Below are 15,739 nucleotides of genomic sequence, written 5' to 3'. Positions count from 1 at the left end.
TTTAAGGTAATTGACGAAAGAACCAAGGGGGAGACGAGAAGAATAATATTTTTCATGCAGCAAGTTGTGATGATCTGGAATGCGCTGCCTGAAAGGGCGGTGGAAGTAGATTCAATAGTAACTTTCAAAAGGGAATTGGAGAAATACTTGAATATTGCAGGGCTACGGGTAAAGAGCAGGGGGAGTGGGACTAATTGGACAGCTCTTTCAAAGAGCCGGCACAGGCACGATGGGCCGAATGGCCTCCTTCTGTGCTGTACGATTCCATGAAATCTCAACAGGAGTGGAAAAATGGATTTTCCGATTGGCCTTATTTATTTTGGGATTGGTTGCCTCTGGAGCTAAAATATCGGCAGTCGGATTATCTAAGCCCCAATGCCCTAATAATGTTCAATTTTCCCAGCTCAGATCACCTGCGTAATTATTCCCAGCTCCCAGTGCCCCTTAGGACTGTTGCCATTGGATGACCTGGAAATTAAAGGGTGGGTGTAATTTAAAGGGATGCGGCCTCTTAAAGGGAAGTGGTTGCATGGGAGGGGTTGCAAAAATCGATCTGGCAAGGCTGGAAGATGGGAAGGTGGGGAGGGGGGGAAGAGAAGGGGCAGGCCATAGATGAATCCCAATGTGGAGGCCACCCTCTGCAGTCAAGGGGGCAGTGACGGAGCAGCCGAAGTGGGTGTTATGCCGGTACAGATGCGACAGGCCGAATGGCCTCCTTCTGTGCCATAACTTTCTATGATTCTATGAATCACCAACAGCCAACAATCAACAGCCACAAACAGTTACTATAACCAGGAACACCCAACAAATGACCAATAAACACCAAACAACCACCACCGAACAATCACCACCAAACAATCACCAGCAACAACCACCGCCGAACAATCACCACCAACAACTACCACCAAACAACCACCACCAAACAATCGCCACCAACAACCACCACCAAACAATCACCACCAACAACTACCACCAAACAACCACCACCAAACAATCACCACCAACAACCACCACCAAACAATCACCACCAAACAATCACCACCAACAATCACCACCAACAACTACCACCAAACAATCACCACCAACAATCGCCACCAACAACCACCACCAAACAATCACCACCAACAACCACCACCAACAACCACCACCAACAATCACCACCAACAACTACCACCAAACAACCACCACCAACAATCACCACCAACAACTACCACCAAACAACCACCACCAACAATCACCACCAACAACTACCACCAAACAACCACCACCAAACAATCACCACCAAACAATCACCAAACAATCACCACCAAACAACCACCACCAACAATCACCACCAAACAACCACCACCAAACAATCACCACCAAACAATCACCAAACAATCACCACCAACAATCACCACCAACAACCACCACTGAACAATCACCACCAACAACTACCACCAAACAATCACCACCAACAACTACCACCAAACAACCACCACCAACAACTACCACCAAACAACCACCACCAACAATCACCACCAAACAACCACCACCAAACAATCACCACCAAACAATCACCAAACAATCACCACCAACAATCACCACCAACAACCACGACCAAACAATCACCACCAACAACTACCACCAAACAATCACCACCAACAATCGCCACCAACAACCACCACCAAACAATCACCACCAACAACCACCACCAACAACCACCACCAACAATCACCACCAACAACTACCACCAAACAATCACCACCAAACAATCACCACCAACAATCACCACCAACAACTACCACCAAACAACCACCACCAACAATCACCACCAACAACTACCACCAAACAACCACCACCAACAATCACCACCAACAACTACCACCAAACAACCACCACCAAACAATCACCACCAAACAATCACCAAACAATCACCACCAAACAACCACCACCAACAATCACCACCAAACAACCACCACCAAACAATCACCACCAAACAATCACCAAACAATCACCACCAACAATCACCACCAACAACCACCACCAAACAATCACCACCAACAACTACCACCAAACAACCACCACCAACAACTACCACCAAACAACCACCACCAACAATCACCACCAAACAACCACCACCAAACAATCACCACCAAACAATCACCAAACAATCACCACCAACAATCACCACCAAACAACCACCACCAAACAATCACCACCAAACAATCACCAAACAATCACCACCAAACAATCACCACCAACAATCACCACCAACAACCACCACCAAACAATCACCACCAACAACTACCACCAAACAACCACCACCAACAACTACCACCAAACAACCACCACCAACAATCACCACCAACAACCACGACCAAACAATCACCACCAACAACTACCACCAAACAATCACCACCAACAATCGCCACCAACAACCACCACCAAACAATCACCACCAACAACCACCACCAACAACCACCACCAACAATCACCACCAACAACTACCACCAAACAATCACCACCAAACAATCACCACCAACAACCACCACCAACAACCACCACCAACAATCACCACCAACAACTACCACCAAACAACCACCACCAACAATCACCACCAACAACTACCACCAAACAACCACCACCAACAATCACCACCAACAACTACCACCAAACAACCACCACCAAACAATCACCACCAAACAATCACCAAACAATCACCACCAAACAACCACCACCAACAATCACCACCAAACAACCACCACCAAACAATCACCAAACAATCACCACCAAACAACCACCACCAACAATCACCACCAAACAATCACCAAACAATCACCACCAAACAACCACCACCAAACAATCACCACCAAACAATCACCAAACAATCACCACCAAACAACCACCACCAACAATCACCACCAAACAATCACCAAACAATCACCACCAAACAATCACCACTGAACAATCACCACCAACAACTACCACCAAACAATCACCACCAACAACTACCACCAAACAACCACCACCAACAACTACCACCAAACAACCACCACCAACAATCACCACCAAACAACCACCACCAAACAATCACCACCAAACAATCACCAAACAATCACCACCAACAATCACCACCAACAACCACCACTGAACAATCACCACCAACAACTACCACCAAACAATCACCACCAACAACTACCACCAAACAATCACCACCAAACAATCACCAAACAATCACCACCAAACAACCACCACCAACAATCACCACCAAACAACCACCACCAAACAATCACCACCAAACAACCACCACCAAACAACCACCACCAAACAACCACCACCAAACAATCACCACCAAACAACCACCACCAAACAACCACCACCAAACAATCACCACCAAACAACCACCACCAAACAACCACCACCAACAATCACCACCAAACAATCACCACCAAACAATCACCACCAAACAACCACCACCAAACAACCACCACCAAACAATCACCACCAAACAATCACCACCAAACAACCACCACCAAACAACCACCACCAAACAACCACCACCAAACAACCACCACCAAACAATCACCACCAACAATCACCACCAAACAATCACCACCAAACAATCACCACCAAACAACCACCACCAAACAATCACCACCAAACAACCACCACCAAACAACCACCACCAAACAACCACCACCAAACAATCACCACCAAACAATCACCACCAAACAACCACCACCAAACAACCACCACCAAACAACCACCACCAAACAATCACCACCAAACAATCACCACCAAACAACCACCACCAAACAACCACCACCAAACAACCACCACCAAACAATCACCACCAAACAATCACCACCAAACAACCACCACCAAACAATCACCACCAAACAACCACCACCAAACAACCACCACCAAACAACCACCACCAAACAATCACCACCAAACAACCACCACCAAACAACCACCAAACAGCCACCACAAATCACCACCACCAAACAACCACCACCACAAATATATTGCAGCCCCTTTAACATGGCTTCCTATCCCACGGCGCTTCACAGGAGCAATCTGGCACTGAGCAGGAGATGGAAGAAGGGAAGAGGGAAGAAGGGAAGGTTGAAGAGATAGGTTTTAAGGATGGTGGGTGTGAGGTCACAATAGAAGAGGGGTTTGGGGAGGGAGTCTCAGAGTGTCGGGAAGTGATGTTCGCAACAGACCGTGGAGTGGAGGCAGGTGAGCACCTGCGAGAGCCAGGAGAGATGAGGGTGGGAGCTGGGATGTAGGGTTAAATGAACTTGCCTGTTAACCTCCCTTAGTCATCCCTTCCTCCGAAAATCTCAAGACAGAGGTGCCCCTAAGGTTGGCGTCGCCTAATCACTACTTTAACCTTGTCGTCGGCCCTACTCTTTTCAGTCTTGGTGGTGGCCTGCCCAGTGATCCATGGCCTTTTCACCTGGGCTTTCAATGTCAAACCATGTGAGGCATCCTGCTGTACCTCAGGTGACCTATCCGACTGTGACTGAGACAGACTGACCTATCTCACTGAACTGTGTCACTCAGAAAGCCACTGGGTGCAGCTCACTAAGGCAGTGAATAGCTTGTGTCACACAGAGCAAGGAAGGCCCAGAGTGATACCGGGGCTAAAAGGGTTAAATTACGAGGACAGGTTGCATAGACTAGGCTTGTATTCCCTCGAATATAGAAGATTAAGGGGTGATCGAATTGAGATGTGTAAGATGATTAAAGGATTTGATCGGGTAGATAGAAAGAAACTATTTCCTCTGGTGGGGGGAGTCCGGAACAAGGGGGCAGAACCTTAAAATTAGAGCCGGGCCGTTCAGGGGTGAAGTCAGGAAGCACTTCTTCACACAAAGGGGAGTGGAAATCTGGAACTCTCTCCCCCCAAAAAGCTGTTGAGGCCGGGGGGTCAATTGAAAATTTCAAGACTGAGGGCGATAGATTTTAGTTGGGTAAGGGGATTAAGGGATATGAAACCAAGGCGGGCAAATGGAGTTTAGATACAAATCAGCCATGAACTAACTGAATGGCGGAACAGGCTCGATGGGCTGAATGGCCTCATTCCTATGTCCCAGGCTCAATCCCTGGTCTGTGTGCTGAATTAGCAAGGCTCAGCTGAGCAGGCAGTGAAGTGTTAGCCTCCATCAGAACGGGGACAATCCGCCAGGGCTCCTGCTCCTGGAGCAAGTCCGGCCAATGACTCCAGAAACTACCTCCACGCGTGCTATCTACGTGAGAGGGTCAGGTGAGGTGTGAACCCACCGCAGTGAGACGGGCAGCCAGCACCCACCTTCCGTTGGCGCATGGCCACTCGGGACGAGGCGCCAAAGGTGCCGGGGTCCTGGGAAACTGTGCCCCAGCCCAGGCCATCGCCTTCAGGAGGGGGAGAGGAGAAAAATCAGGGGGAAAGGTCACTTTGCCGGCATTTATCGCCCATCCCTAATTGCCCCTTGAGAAGGTGGTGGTGAATTTGACCCAGCGACGATGAAGGAACGGCCGATATATTTCCAAGTCGGGACGGTGTGTGACTCGGAGGGGAACGTGCAGGTGGTGTTGTTCCCATGCGCCTGCTGCCCTTGTCCTTCTAGGTGGTAGAGGTCGCGGGTTTGAGAGGTGCTGTCGAAGAAGCCTTGGCGAGTTGCTGCAGTGCATTCTGTAGATAGTAGTGTGTATCATAGTATCATAGCAGTTACAGCACAGGAGGAGGCCATTCGGCCCATCGTGCCTGTGCCGGCTCTTTGAAAGAGCTATCCAATTAGTCCCACTCCCCCTGCTCTTTCCCCGTAGCCCTGCAAATTTTTTCCCTTCAAGTATTTATCCAATTCCCTTTTGAAAGTTATTATTGAATCTGCTTCCACCGCCCTTTCAGGCAGCGCATTCCAGATCAGAACAATTCACTACTTAAAAAAATGTTTCCTCGTGCCTCTTTTGCTGATCACCTTAAATCTGTGTCCTCTGGTTACCGACCCTTCTGCCACTGGAAACAGTTTCTCTTTATTTACTCTGCCAAAACCATTCATGATTTTGAACACCTCTATCAAATCTCCCCTTAACTTTCTCTGCTCTAAGGAGAACAATCCCAGCTTCTCCAGTCTCTCCACATAACTGAAGTCCCTCATCCCTGGTACCATTCTAGTAAATCTCCTCTGCACCCTCTCTAAGGCCTTGACATCCTTCCTAAAGTGCAGTGCCCAGAATTGAACACAATACTCCAGCTGAGGCCTAACCAGTGTTTTATAAAGGTTTCCATAATTTCTTTGCTTTTGTACTCTGTGCCTCTATTAATAAAGCCCAGGATCCCGTGTGCCTTTTTAACAGCCTCTCAATTTGTCCTGCCACCTTCAAAGATTTGTGTACATACACCCCCAGGTCTCCCTGTTCCTGCGCCCCCTTTAAAATTGTACCATTTAGTTTATATTGCCTCTCCTCATTCTTCCTACCAAAATGCATCACAATTCTCTGCGTTAAATTTCATCTGCCATGTGTCTGCCCATTTCACCAGTCTGTCTCTGTCCTCCTGAAGTCTGTTACCATCCTCAACATTGTTTACTACATTTCCGAGTTTCATGTCATCTGCAAACTTTGAAATTATTCCCTCTATACCCAAGTCCAGATCATTAATATATATCAAAAAGAGCAGTGGTCCTAATACTGACTCCTGGGGAACACCACTGTATACTTCCCTGCAGTCTGAAAAACAACCGTTCACCACTACTCTCTGCTTTCTGTCCCACAGCCAATTTTGTATCCTTGCTGTCACTGTCCCTTTAATCCCATGGGCTTTAATTTTGCTTACAAATCTATTATGTGGTACTTTATCAAACGCTTTTTGAAAGTCCATATACACAACAGCCGCACGACCCTCATCAACCCTCCCCGTTACTTCATCAAAGAACTCAATCAAGTTAGTCAAACACGATTTTCCTTTAACAAATCCGTGCTGACGTTCATTTACTTGCCCGTACTTTTCCGGATGTACTGTCTACAGATCAGTTCTAGAGTCAGAAGAGATGGACAGTCCTGATGAAAGTGCTCGTTTCTTGCAACTGAACTTGTGCCAACTTGGTTCAGTGGGCAGCCCTCTCGTCCACCTGAGTCAGAAGGTTGTGGGTTCAAGTCCCACTCCAGACACTCGAACACACAATCCAGGCTGATACTCCCAGTGCAGCGCTGAGGGAGTGCTGCACTGTTGGAGGTGCTATTGGTCAGATGAGATGTTAAGTCAAGGCTCCATCCGGTTCTGTTGTGGTACTTAAGATCCCCTGGCAGTCTGTGTAGAGCAGGGAGTTCTCCCCAGTGTGCTGGCCAATATTCCACTATCAACCAACACCAGCAAAAAAAAAGGACTAACTGGCCATTTAACTCTGCTTTGTGCGCAAAATGGTTGGATATTTGTCTACATAACGGTCACTGAACTCTAAATTAATTCATTGGATTTGAAGCATTTCTGAAAGAGGTGAAGAAAAACGTTATAAATGTGGAGTATTATTTATTACCGTAGCTTGTTGTTAATAGCAACCACCTTTACACTCTTGTTACTTACAAGATGCCTCTCCGTTGTTGTGAAGACAACTGTTAATGGACTCCCACAGGTCATAATCCCCCAAATCAAGGGCGAATTCTTCAAAGTCTTCGTTCTTGGTGGGTTCCAAGTCATCGGCTCCGGCGTTCCAGTGCTCCATCTCCACGCTGGCCTCCTCAGTCCCCATCATCTTCAAACCGGAGGAGGGCACGGCACGGGCATCGGTAACGAGAGCGGCAAGGCGCCACGCGGGTTGAGTTGGACAGCACTTAACGAGCTCGGACGGTCAACGGTCCTGTGCGACTCGCAAACCCGGGGTGTGCGGCAGTGGATCAGCCCGGCAGTGGAGAGCTGTGCCTGGTCATATTATCATCGAGCAAGCATGGCTATGAGAGGTGATTAGTCTCTGCCATCCAGATAAAGGGCTGTATGGACATTGTTGTCCTCGGGGCTCTCCACTCATTTCCATGATGTCAGACTTCAATCCAATAACCCGTCTCTCAATCGAGGGAGAACAATCAACATTCTCAGCTGATAACCCTTTGGTACCCAGCGTCTCCGTACAGCCTGCGTCGCTCACTCTTGGCACGTTAACAGGCACCCTCCTCGCCACGCTACCAACTCATCGATGGTTTCAGACGCCTCCTAAAACCTCTTGTTTTGCCTTCACCCCACCCCCCACCACCGACCTTTCCGGTTCCCTTTCTCCCTAAGGCGTCCTGAGGCACGGGAGGGGGGCGGGGGGGCAGCGTAGGAACTCAAGTTGTACGTTCCACCATCGTTTTGGAGGGGCCATGGGGCCGAACAACAACAACAACAACAACAACCCGGATTTATACAACACCTTTAATGTAGTGAAACGTCCCAGCGCGCGCTTCACAGGAGCGATCATCAAATTAAAATTCACACCGAGCCACATAAGGAGATATTAGGGCAGGTGGCCAAAAGCTTGGACACCACTCTCAGAAGGTGCAGATGGGGAAGATCTGATTGCCCACCCCCTTTGGCTGTCGGCTGTACATTATCACTGTAAGCTATCACTGTACTTTACCACTGTACTTTACCACTGTATGTTATCACTGTACTTTACTGCTGTACATTATCACTGTACTTTACCACTGTACTTTACCACTGTACGTTATCACTGTACTTTACTGCTGTACATTATCACTGTACTTTACCACTGTACTTTACCACTGTACTTTACCACTGTATGTTATCACTGAACTTTACTGCTGTACATTATCACTGTACTTTACTGCTGTACATTATCACTGTACTTTACCACTGTACTTTACCACTGTACGTTATCACTGTACTTTACTGCTGTACATTATCACTGTACTTTACCACTGTACTTTACCACTGTATGTGATCACTGTACGTTATCACTGTACTTTACCACTGTATGTTATCACTGTACTTTACTGCTGTACATTATCACTGTACTTTAACATTGTACAGTATCACTGTACTTTATCACTGTACTTTACCACTGTACATTATTGCTGTCCTTTATCACTGTACATTTTTACTGTACTTTACCACTGTACTTTACCACTGTACTTTATCACTGTACGTTATCACTGTACTTTTTCATTGTACTTTACCACTGTACTTTACCACTGTACTTTATCACTGTACGTTATCACTGTACTTTTTCATTGTACTTTACCACTGTACTTTACCACTGTACTTTATCACTGTATGTTATCGCTGTACATTATCACTATACTTTACCACTGTACATTATCACTGTACATTATCACTGTACTTTACCACTGTACTTTACCACTGTATGTTATCACTGTACATTATCACTGCATGTTATTACTGTACAGTATCACTGTACTTTATCACTGTATATTACCACTGTACATTACCACTGTACATTGTTGCTGTACTTTACCACTGTACGTTATCACTGTACATTATCACTGTACATTATCACTGTATGTCATCACTGTACATTATCACTGTACATTATCACTGTATGTCATCACTGTACTTTACCACTGTACTTTACTACTGTACATCACTGTACATTATCACTGTACTGTACCACTGTACTTTACCACTGTATGTTATCACTGTACATTATCACTGCATGTTATTACTGTACATTATCACTGTACTTTACCACTGTATGTTAACAATGTATGTTATCACAGTACTTTAGCACTGTATATTATCACTGTACTTCACCGCTGTACATTATCACTGTGCATTATCACTGTACTTTATCACTGTACTTCATCACTGTACATTATCACTGTATGCTATCACTGTACTTTACCACAGTACATTATCACTGTACTTTACCACTGTACTTTATCACTGTACATTACCACTGTACATTATCACTGTACTTTACCACTGTACTTTACCACTGTATGTTATCACTGTACTTTACTGCTGTACATTATCACTGTACTTTACCACTGTACTTTACCACTGTACGTTATCACTGTACTTTACTGCTGTACATTATCACTGTACTTTACCACTGTACTTTACCACTGTACGTTATCACTGTACTTTACTGCTGTACATTATCACTGTACTTTACCACTGTACTTTACCACTGTATGTGATCACTGTACGTTATCACTGTACTTTACCACTGTATGTTATCACTGTACTTTACCACTGTACATTATTGCTGTCCTTTATCACTGTACATTTTTACTGTACTTTACCACTGTACTTTATCACTGTACTTTATCACTGTACGTTATCACTGTACTTTTTCATTGTAATTTACCACTGTACTTTACCACTGTACTTTATCACTGTACTTTATCACTGTACGTTATCACTGTACTTTTTCATTGTACTTTACCACTGTACTTTACCACTGTACTTTATCACTGTATGTTATCGCTGTACATTATCACTATACTTTACCACTGTACATTATCACTGTACATTATCACTGTACTTTACCACTGTACTTTACCACTGTATGTTATCACTGTACATTATCACTGTACATTGTTGCTGTACTTTACCACTGTATGTTATCACTGTATGTTATCACTGTACTTTACCACTGTATGTTATCACTGTACATTATCACTGTACATTATCACTGTATGTCATCACTGTACTTTACCACTGTACTTTACTACTGTACATCACTGTACATTATCACTGTACTGTACCACTGTACTTTACCACTGTATGTTATCACTGTACATTATCACTGCATGTTATTACTGTACATTATCACTGTACTTTACCACTGTATGTTAACAATGTATGTTATCACAGTACTTTAGCACTGTATATTATCACTGTACTTCACCGCTGTACATTATCACTGTGCATTATCACTGTACTTTATCACTGTACTTCATCACTGTACATTATCACTGTATGCTATCACTGTACTTTACCACAGTACATTATCACTGTACTTTACCACTGTACTTTATCACTGTACATTACCACTGTACATTATCACTGTACTTTACCACTGTACATTGTTGCTGTACTTTACCACTGCATGTTATCACTGTATGTTATCACTGTACTTTACCACTGTACTTTACCACTGTATGTTCTCACTGTATGTTATCACTGTACTTTACCGCTGTACATTATCACTGTGCATTATCACTGTACTTTAATACGGTACAGTATCACTGTATGTTATCACTGTACTTTACCACAGTACATTATCACTGTACTTTACCACTGTACTTTATCACTGTACATTACCACTGTACATTATCACTGTAAATTGTTGCTGAACTTTACCACTGTATGTTCTCACTGTATGTTATCACTGTACTTTACTACTGTACATTATCACTGTACATTATCACTGTACATTATCACTGTACATTACCACGGTATGTTCTCACTGTATGTTATCACTGTACAGTATCACTGTACTTTACCGCTGTACATTATTGCTATACATTATCACTGTACGTTATCACTGTACTTCATCGCTGTGCATTATCACTGTATTTTGCCACTGTACATTACCGCTGTACATTATCACTGTACCTTACCACTGTACATTATCACTGCACATTATCACTGTACATTATCACTGTACTTTACCACTGTAGGTTATCACTGTACTTTACCATTGTACTTTACCAGTGTACTTTATCACTGTACTTTACCACTGTACATTATCGCTGTACTTTACCAATGCACATTATTACTGTACTTTATCACTGTACATTATCACTGTTCATTACCTCTGTACTTTTTCGCTGTACATTATCACTGTACTTTATCACTGTACTTTACCACTGTACTTTACCACTGTACTTTACCACTGTCCTTTATTGCTGTACGGTATCACTGTAGGTTAACACTGTATGTTATCACTGTACATTATCGCTGTACTTTATCATTGTATGGTATTGCTGTACTTTATCACTGTACATTATCACTATACACTATTGCTGTATGTTATCGCTGTACGGGATGACTGTATGGGATCACTGTACTTTATCCCTGTATGATATCTCTGTACGTTATCCCTATACGTCATCACTGTACCTTACTCCTATGTGTTATTCCTGTGTGTTATTCCTGTGTGTTATTCCCTATATATTCAGGTGCGGACAGTTTCTTACTTTTCATGTAGTCCAGGTCAACAATGGCGAGCATCTGTGCCTCTGCATCGTCCGTTGGCACTCTCTGGTACGCTGTGGTCCCTAACGCTGTCATACTTCCAATACAGACCCGTTCCCGCAGATCATAACTCGTCCGCTGGCCGCTTGCATTCCGGTGCGGAGGTTTCCGCTTGTCGCAGATCCTCTGGGAGAACTCCGGGGAATTCTGCGGAGGTTTCAGAAGCCTAGGGAAGAGGAAGAAAATTTAAATTAAAAATAACATTTATTTCAGGAGTCAGTCAAGTCGAACAGAAACATTGTGACAACCCAGATGGTAAGGGGAGTGGGCGATCCCAGTGTCCCCTCTCCCCGGGGTGAGGGGAGTGGGCGACCCCAGTGTCCCCCCTCCCCGGGGTGAGGGGAGTGGGCGATCCCAGTGTCCCCTCTCCCAGGGGTGAGGGGAGTGGGCGACCCCAGTGTCCCCTCTCCCCGGGGTGAGGGGAGTGGGCGATCCCAGTGTCCCCTCTCCCCGGGGTGAGGGGAGTGGGCGATCCCAGTGTCCCCTCTCCCCGGGGTGAGGGGAGTGGGCGATCCCAGTGTCCCCTCTCCCCGGGGTGAGGGGAGTGGGCGACCCCAGTGTCCCCCCTCCCCGGGGTGAGGGGAGTGGGCGACCCCAGTGTCCCCCCTCCCCGGGGTGAGGGGAGTGGGCGACCCCAGTGTCCCCCCTCCCCGGGGTGAGGGGAGTGGGCGACCCCAGTGTCCCCCCTCCCCGGGGTGAGGGGAGTGGGCGACCCCAGTGTCCCCCCTCCCCGGGGTGAGGGTAGTGGGCGACCCCAGTGTCCCCCCTCCCCGGGGTGAGGGGAGTGGGCGACCCCAGTGTCCCCTCTCCCCGGGGTGAGGGGAGTGGGCGACCCCAGTGTCCCCTCTCCCCGGGGTGAGGGGAGTGGGCGATCCCAGTGTCCCCTCTCCCTGGGGTGAGGGGAGTGGGCGATCCCAGTGTCCCCTCTCCCCGGGGTGAGGGGAGTGGGCGACCCCAGTGTCCCCCCTCCCCGGGGTGAGGGGAGTGGGCGACCCCAGTGTCCCCCCTCCCCGGGGTGAGGGGAGTGGGCGACCCCAGTGTCCCCCCTCCCCGGGGTGAGGGGAGTGGGCGACCCCAGTGTCCCCCCTCCCCGGGGTGAGGGTAGTGGGCGACCCCAGTGTCCCCCCTCCCCGGGGTGAGGGGAGTGGGCGACCCCAGTGTCCCCCCTCCCCGGGGTGAGGGGATTGGGCGATCCCAGTGTCCCCTCTCCCCGGGGTGAGGGGAGTGGGCGACCCTAGTGTCCCCCCTCCCCGGGGTGAGGGGAGTGGGCGATCCCAGTGTCCCCCCTCCCCGGGGTGAGGGGAGTGGGCGATCCCAGTGTCCCCTCTCCCAGGGGTGAGGGGAGTGGGCGATTCCAGTGTCCCCTCTCCCCGGGGTGAGGGGAGTGGGCGATTCCAGTGTCCCCTCTCCCCGGGGTGAGGGGAGTGGGCGATCCCAGTGTCCCCTCTCCCCGGGGTGAGGGGAGTGGGCGACCCCAGTGTCCCCCCTCCCCGGGGTGAGGGGAGTGGGCGATCCCAGTGTCCCCTCTCCCCGGGGTGAGGGGAGTGGGCGATCCCAGTGTCCCCTCTCCCCGGGGTGAGGGGAGTGGGCGACCCCAGTGTCCCCCCTCCCCGGGGTGAGGGGAGTGGGCGACCCCAGTGTCCCCCCTCCCCGGGGTGAGGGGAGTGGGCGACCCCAGTGTCCCCCCTCCCCGGGGTGAGGGGAGTGGGCGACCCCAGTGTCCCCCCTCCCCGGGGTGAGGGGAGTGGGCGATCCCAGTGTCCCCCGTCCCCGGGGTGAGGGGAGTGGGCGATCCCAGTGTCCCCTCTCACTGGGGTGAGGGGAGTGGGCGACCCCAGTGTCCCCTCTCCCCGGGGTGAGGGGAGTGGGCGACCCCAGTGTCCCCCCTCCCCGGGGTGAGGGGAGTGGGCGACCCCAGTGTCCCCCCTCCCCGGGGTGAGGGGAGTGGGAGTGGGCGACCCCAGTGTCCCCCCTCCCCGGGGTGAGGGGAGTGGGCGACTCCAGTGTCCCCCGTCCCCGGGGTGAGGGGAGTGGGCGATCAATGTCCCCTCTCCCCGGGGTGAGGGGAGTGGGCGATCCCAGTGTCCCCCCTCCCCGGGGTGAGGGGAGTGGGCGATCCCAGTGTCCCCTCTCCCCGGGGTGAGGGGAGTGGGCGACCCCAGTGTCCCCTCTCCCTGGGGTGAGGGGAGTGGGCGATCCCAGTGTCCCCTGTCCCCGGGGTGAGGGGAGTGGGCGACCCCAGTGTCCCCTCTCCCCGGGGTGAGGGGAGTGGGCGACCCCAGTGTCCCCTCTCCCCGGGGTGAGGGGAGTGGGCGACCCCAGTGTCCCCCCTCCCCGGGGTGAGGGGAGTGGGCGACCCCAGTGTCCCCCCTCCCCGGGGTGAGGGGAGTGGGCGATCCCAGTGTCCCCCTCTCCCCGGGGTGAGGGGAGTGGGCGACCCCAGTGTCCCCCCTCCCCGGGGTGAGGGGAGTGGGCGACCCCAGTGTCCCCTCTCCCCGGGGTGAGGGGAGTGGGCGACCCCAGTGTCCCCCCTCCCCGGGGTGAGGGGAGTGGGCGACCCCAGTGTCCCCCCTCCCCGGGGTGAGGGGAGTGGGCGACCCCAGTGTCCCCTCTCCCCGGGGTGAGGGGAGTGGGCGATCCCAGTGTCCCCTCTCCCCGGGGTGAGGGGAGTGGGCGACCCCAGTGTCCCCTCTCCCCGGGGTGAGGGGAGTGGGCGACCCCAGTGTCCCCCCTCCCCGGGGTGAGGGGAGTGGGCGACCCCAGTGTCCCCCCTCCCCGGGGTGAGGGGAGTGGGCGACCCCAGTGTCCCCCCTCCCCGGGGTGAGGGGAGTGGGCGACCCCAGTGTCCCCCCTCCCCGGGGTGAGGGGAGTGGGCGACCCCAGTGTCCCCCCTCCCCGGGGTGAGGGGAGTGGGCGACTCCAGTGTCCCCCGTCCCCGGGGTGAGGGGAGTGGGCGATCAATGTCCCCTCTCCCCGGGGTGAGGGGAGTGGGCGATCCCAGTGTCCCCCCTCCCCGGGGTGAGGGGAGTGGGCGATCCCAGTGTCCCCTCTCCCCGGGGTGAGGGGAGTGGGCGACCCCAGTGTCCCCTCTCCCCGGGGTGAGGGGAGTGGGCGATCCCAGTGTCCCCTCTCCCTGGGGTGAGGGGAGTGGGCGATCCCAGTGTCCCCTCTCCCCGGGGTGAGGGGAGTGGGCGATTCCAGTGTCCCCTGTCCACGGGGTGAGGGGAGTGGGCGACCCCAGTGTCCCCTCTCCCCGGGGTGAGGGGAGTGGTCGACCCCAGTGTCCCCTCTCCCCGGGGTGAGGGGAGTGGGCGATTCCAGTGTCCCCTCTCCCCGGGGTGAGGGGAGTGGGCGATCCCAGTGTCCCCTCTCCCCGGGGTGAGGGGAGTGGGCGATCCCAGTGTCCCCCTCTCCCCGGGGTGAGGGGAGTGGGCGATCCCAGTGTCCCCCCTCCCCGGGGTGAGGGGAGTGGGCGATCCCAGTGTCCCCCCTCCCCGGGGTGAGGGGAGTGGGCGATCCCAGTGTCACCCCTCAAGACAGTGTCAT

The 15,739-nt window shown here is 50.7% G+C and overlaps 1 protein-coding gene across 1 annotated transcript in view; it reads right to left on the bottom strand.

Annotated features, from left to right (window-relative positions):
* Positions 1–15,739, bottom strand: part of LOC137323484 (anion exchange protein 3-like) — an 86,119-nt gene that overhangs the window by 56,817 nt on the left and 13,563 nt on the right. The window contains 1 exon segment of the mRNA XM_067986994.1: positions 12,136–12,359. Within this exon segment, the coding sequence (XP_067843095.1) occupies positions 12,136–12,359 (224 nt within the window).

The sequence above is a fragment of the Heptranchias perlo genome, chromosome 7, assembly GCF_035084215.1.
Source record: "Heptranchias perlo isolate sHepPer1 chromosome 7, sHepPer1.hap1, whole genome shotgun sequence".
Taxonomy (NCBI): Eukaryota; Metazoa; Chordata; class Chondrichthyes; order Hexanchiformes; family Hexanchidae; genus Heptranchias; species Heptranchias perlo.
The sequence above is the reverse complement of the archived record's forward strand: the minus strand, read 5'-3'. Positions and strand labels throughout refer to the sequence as shown.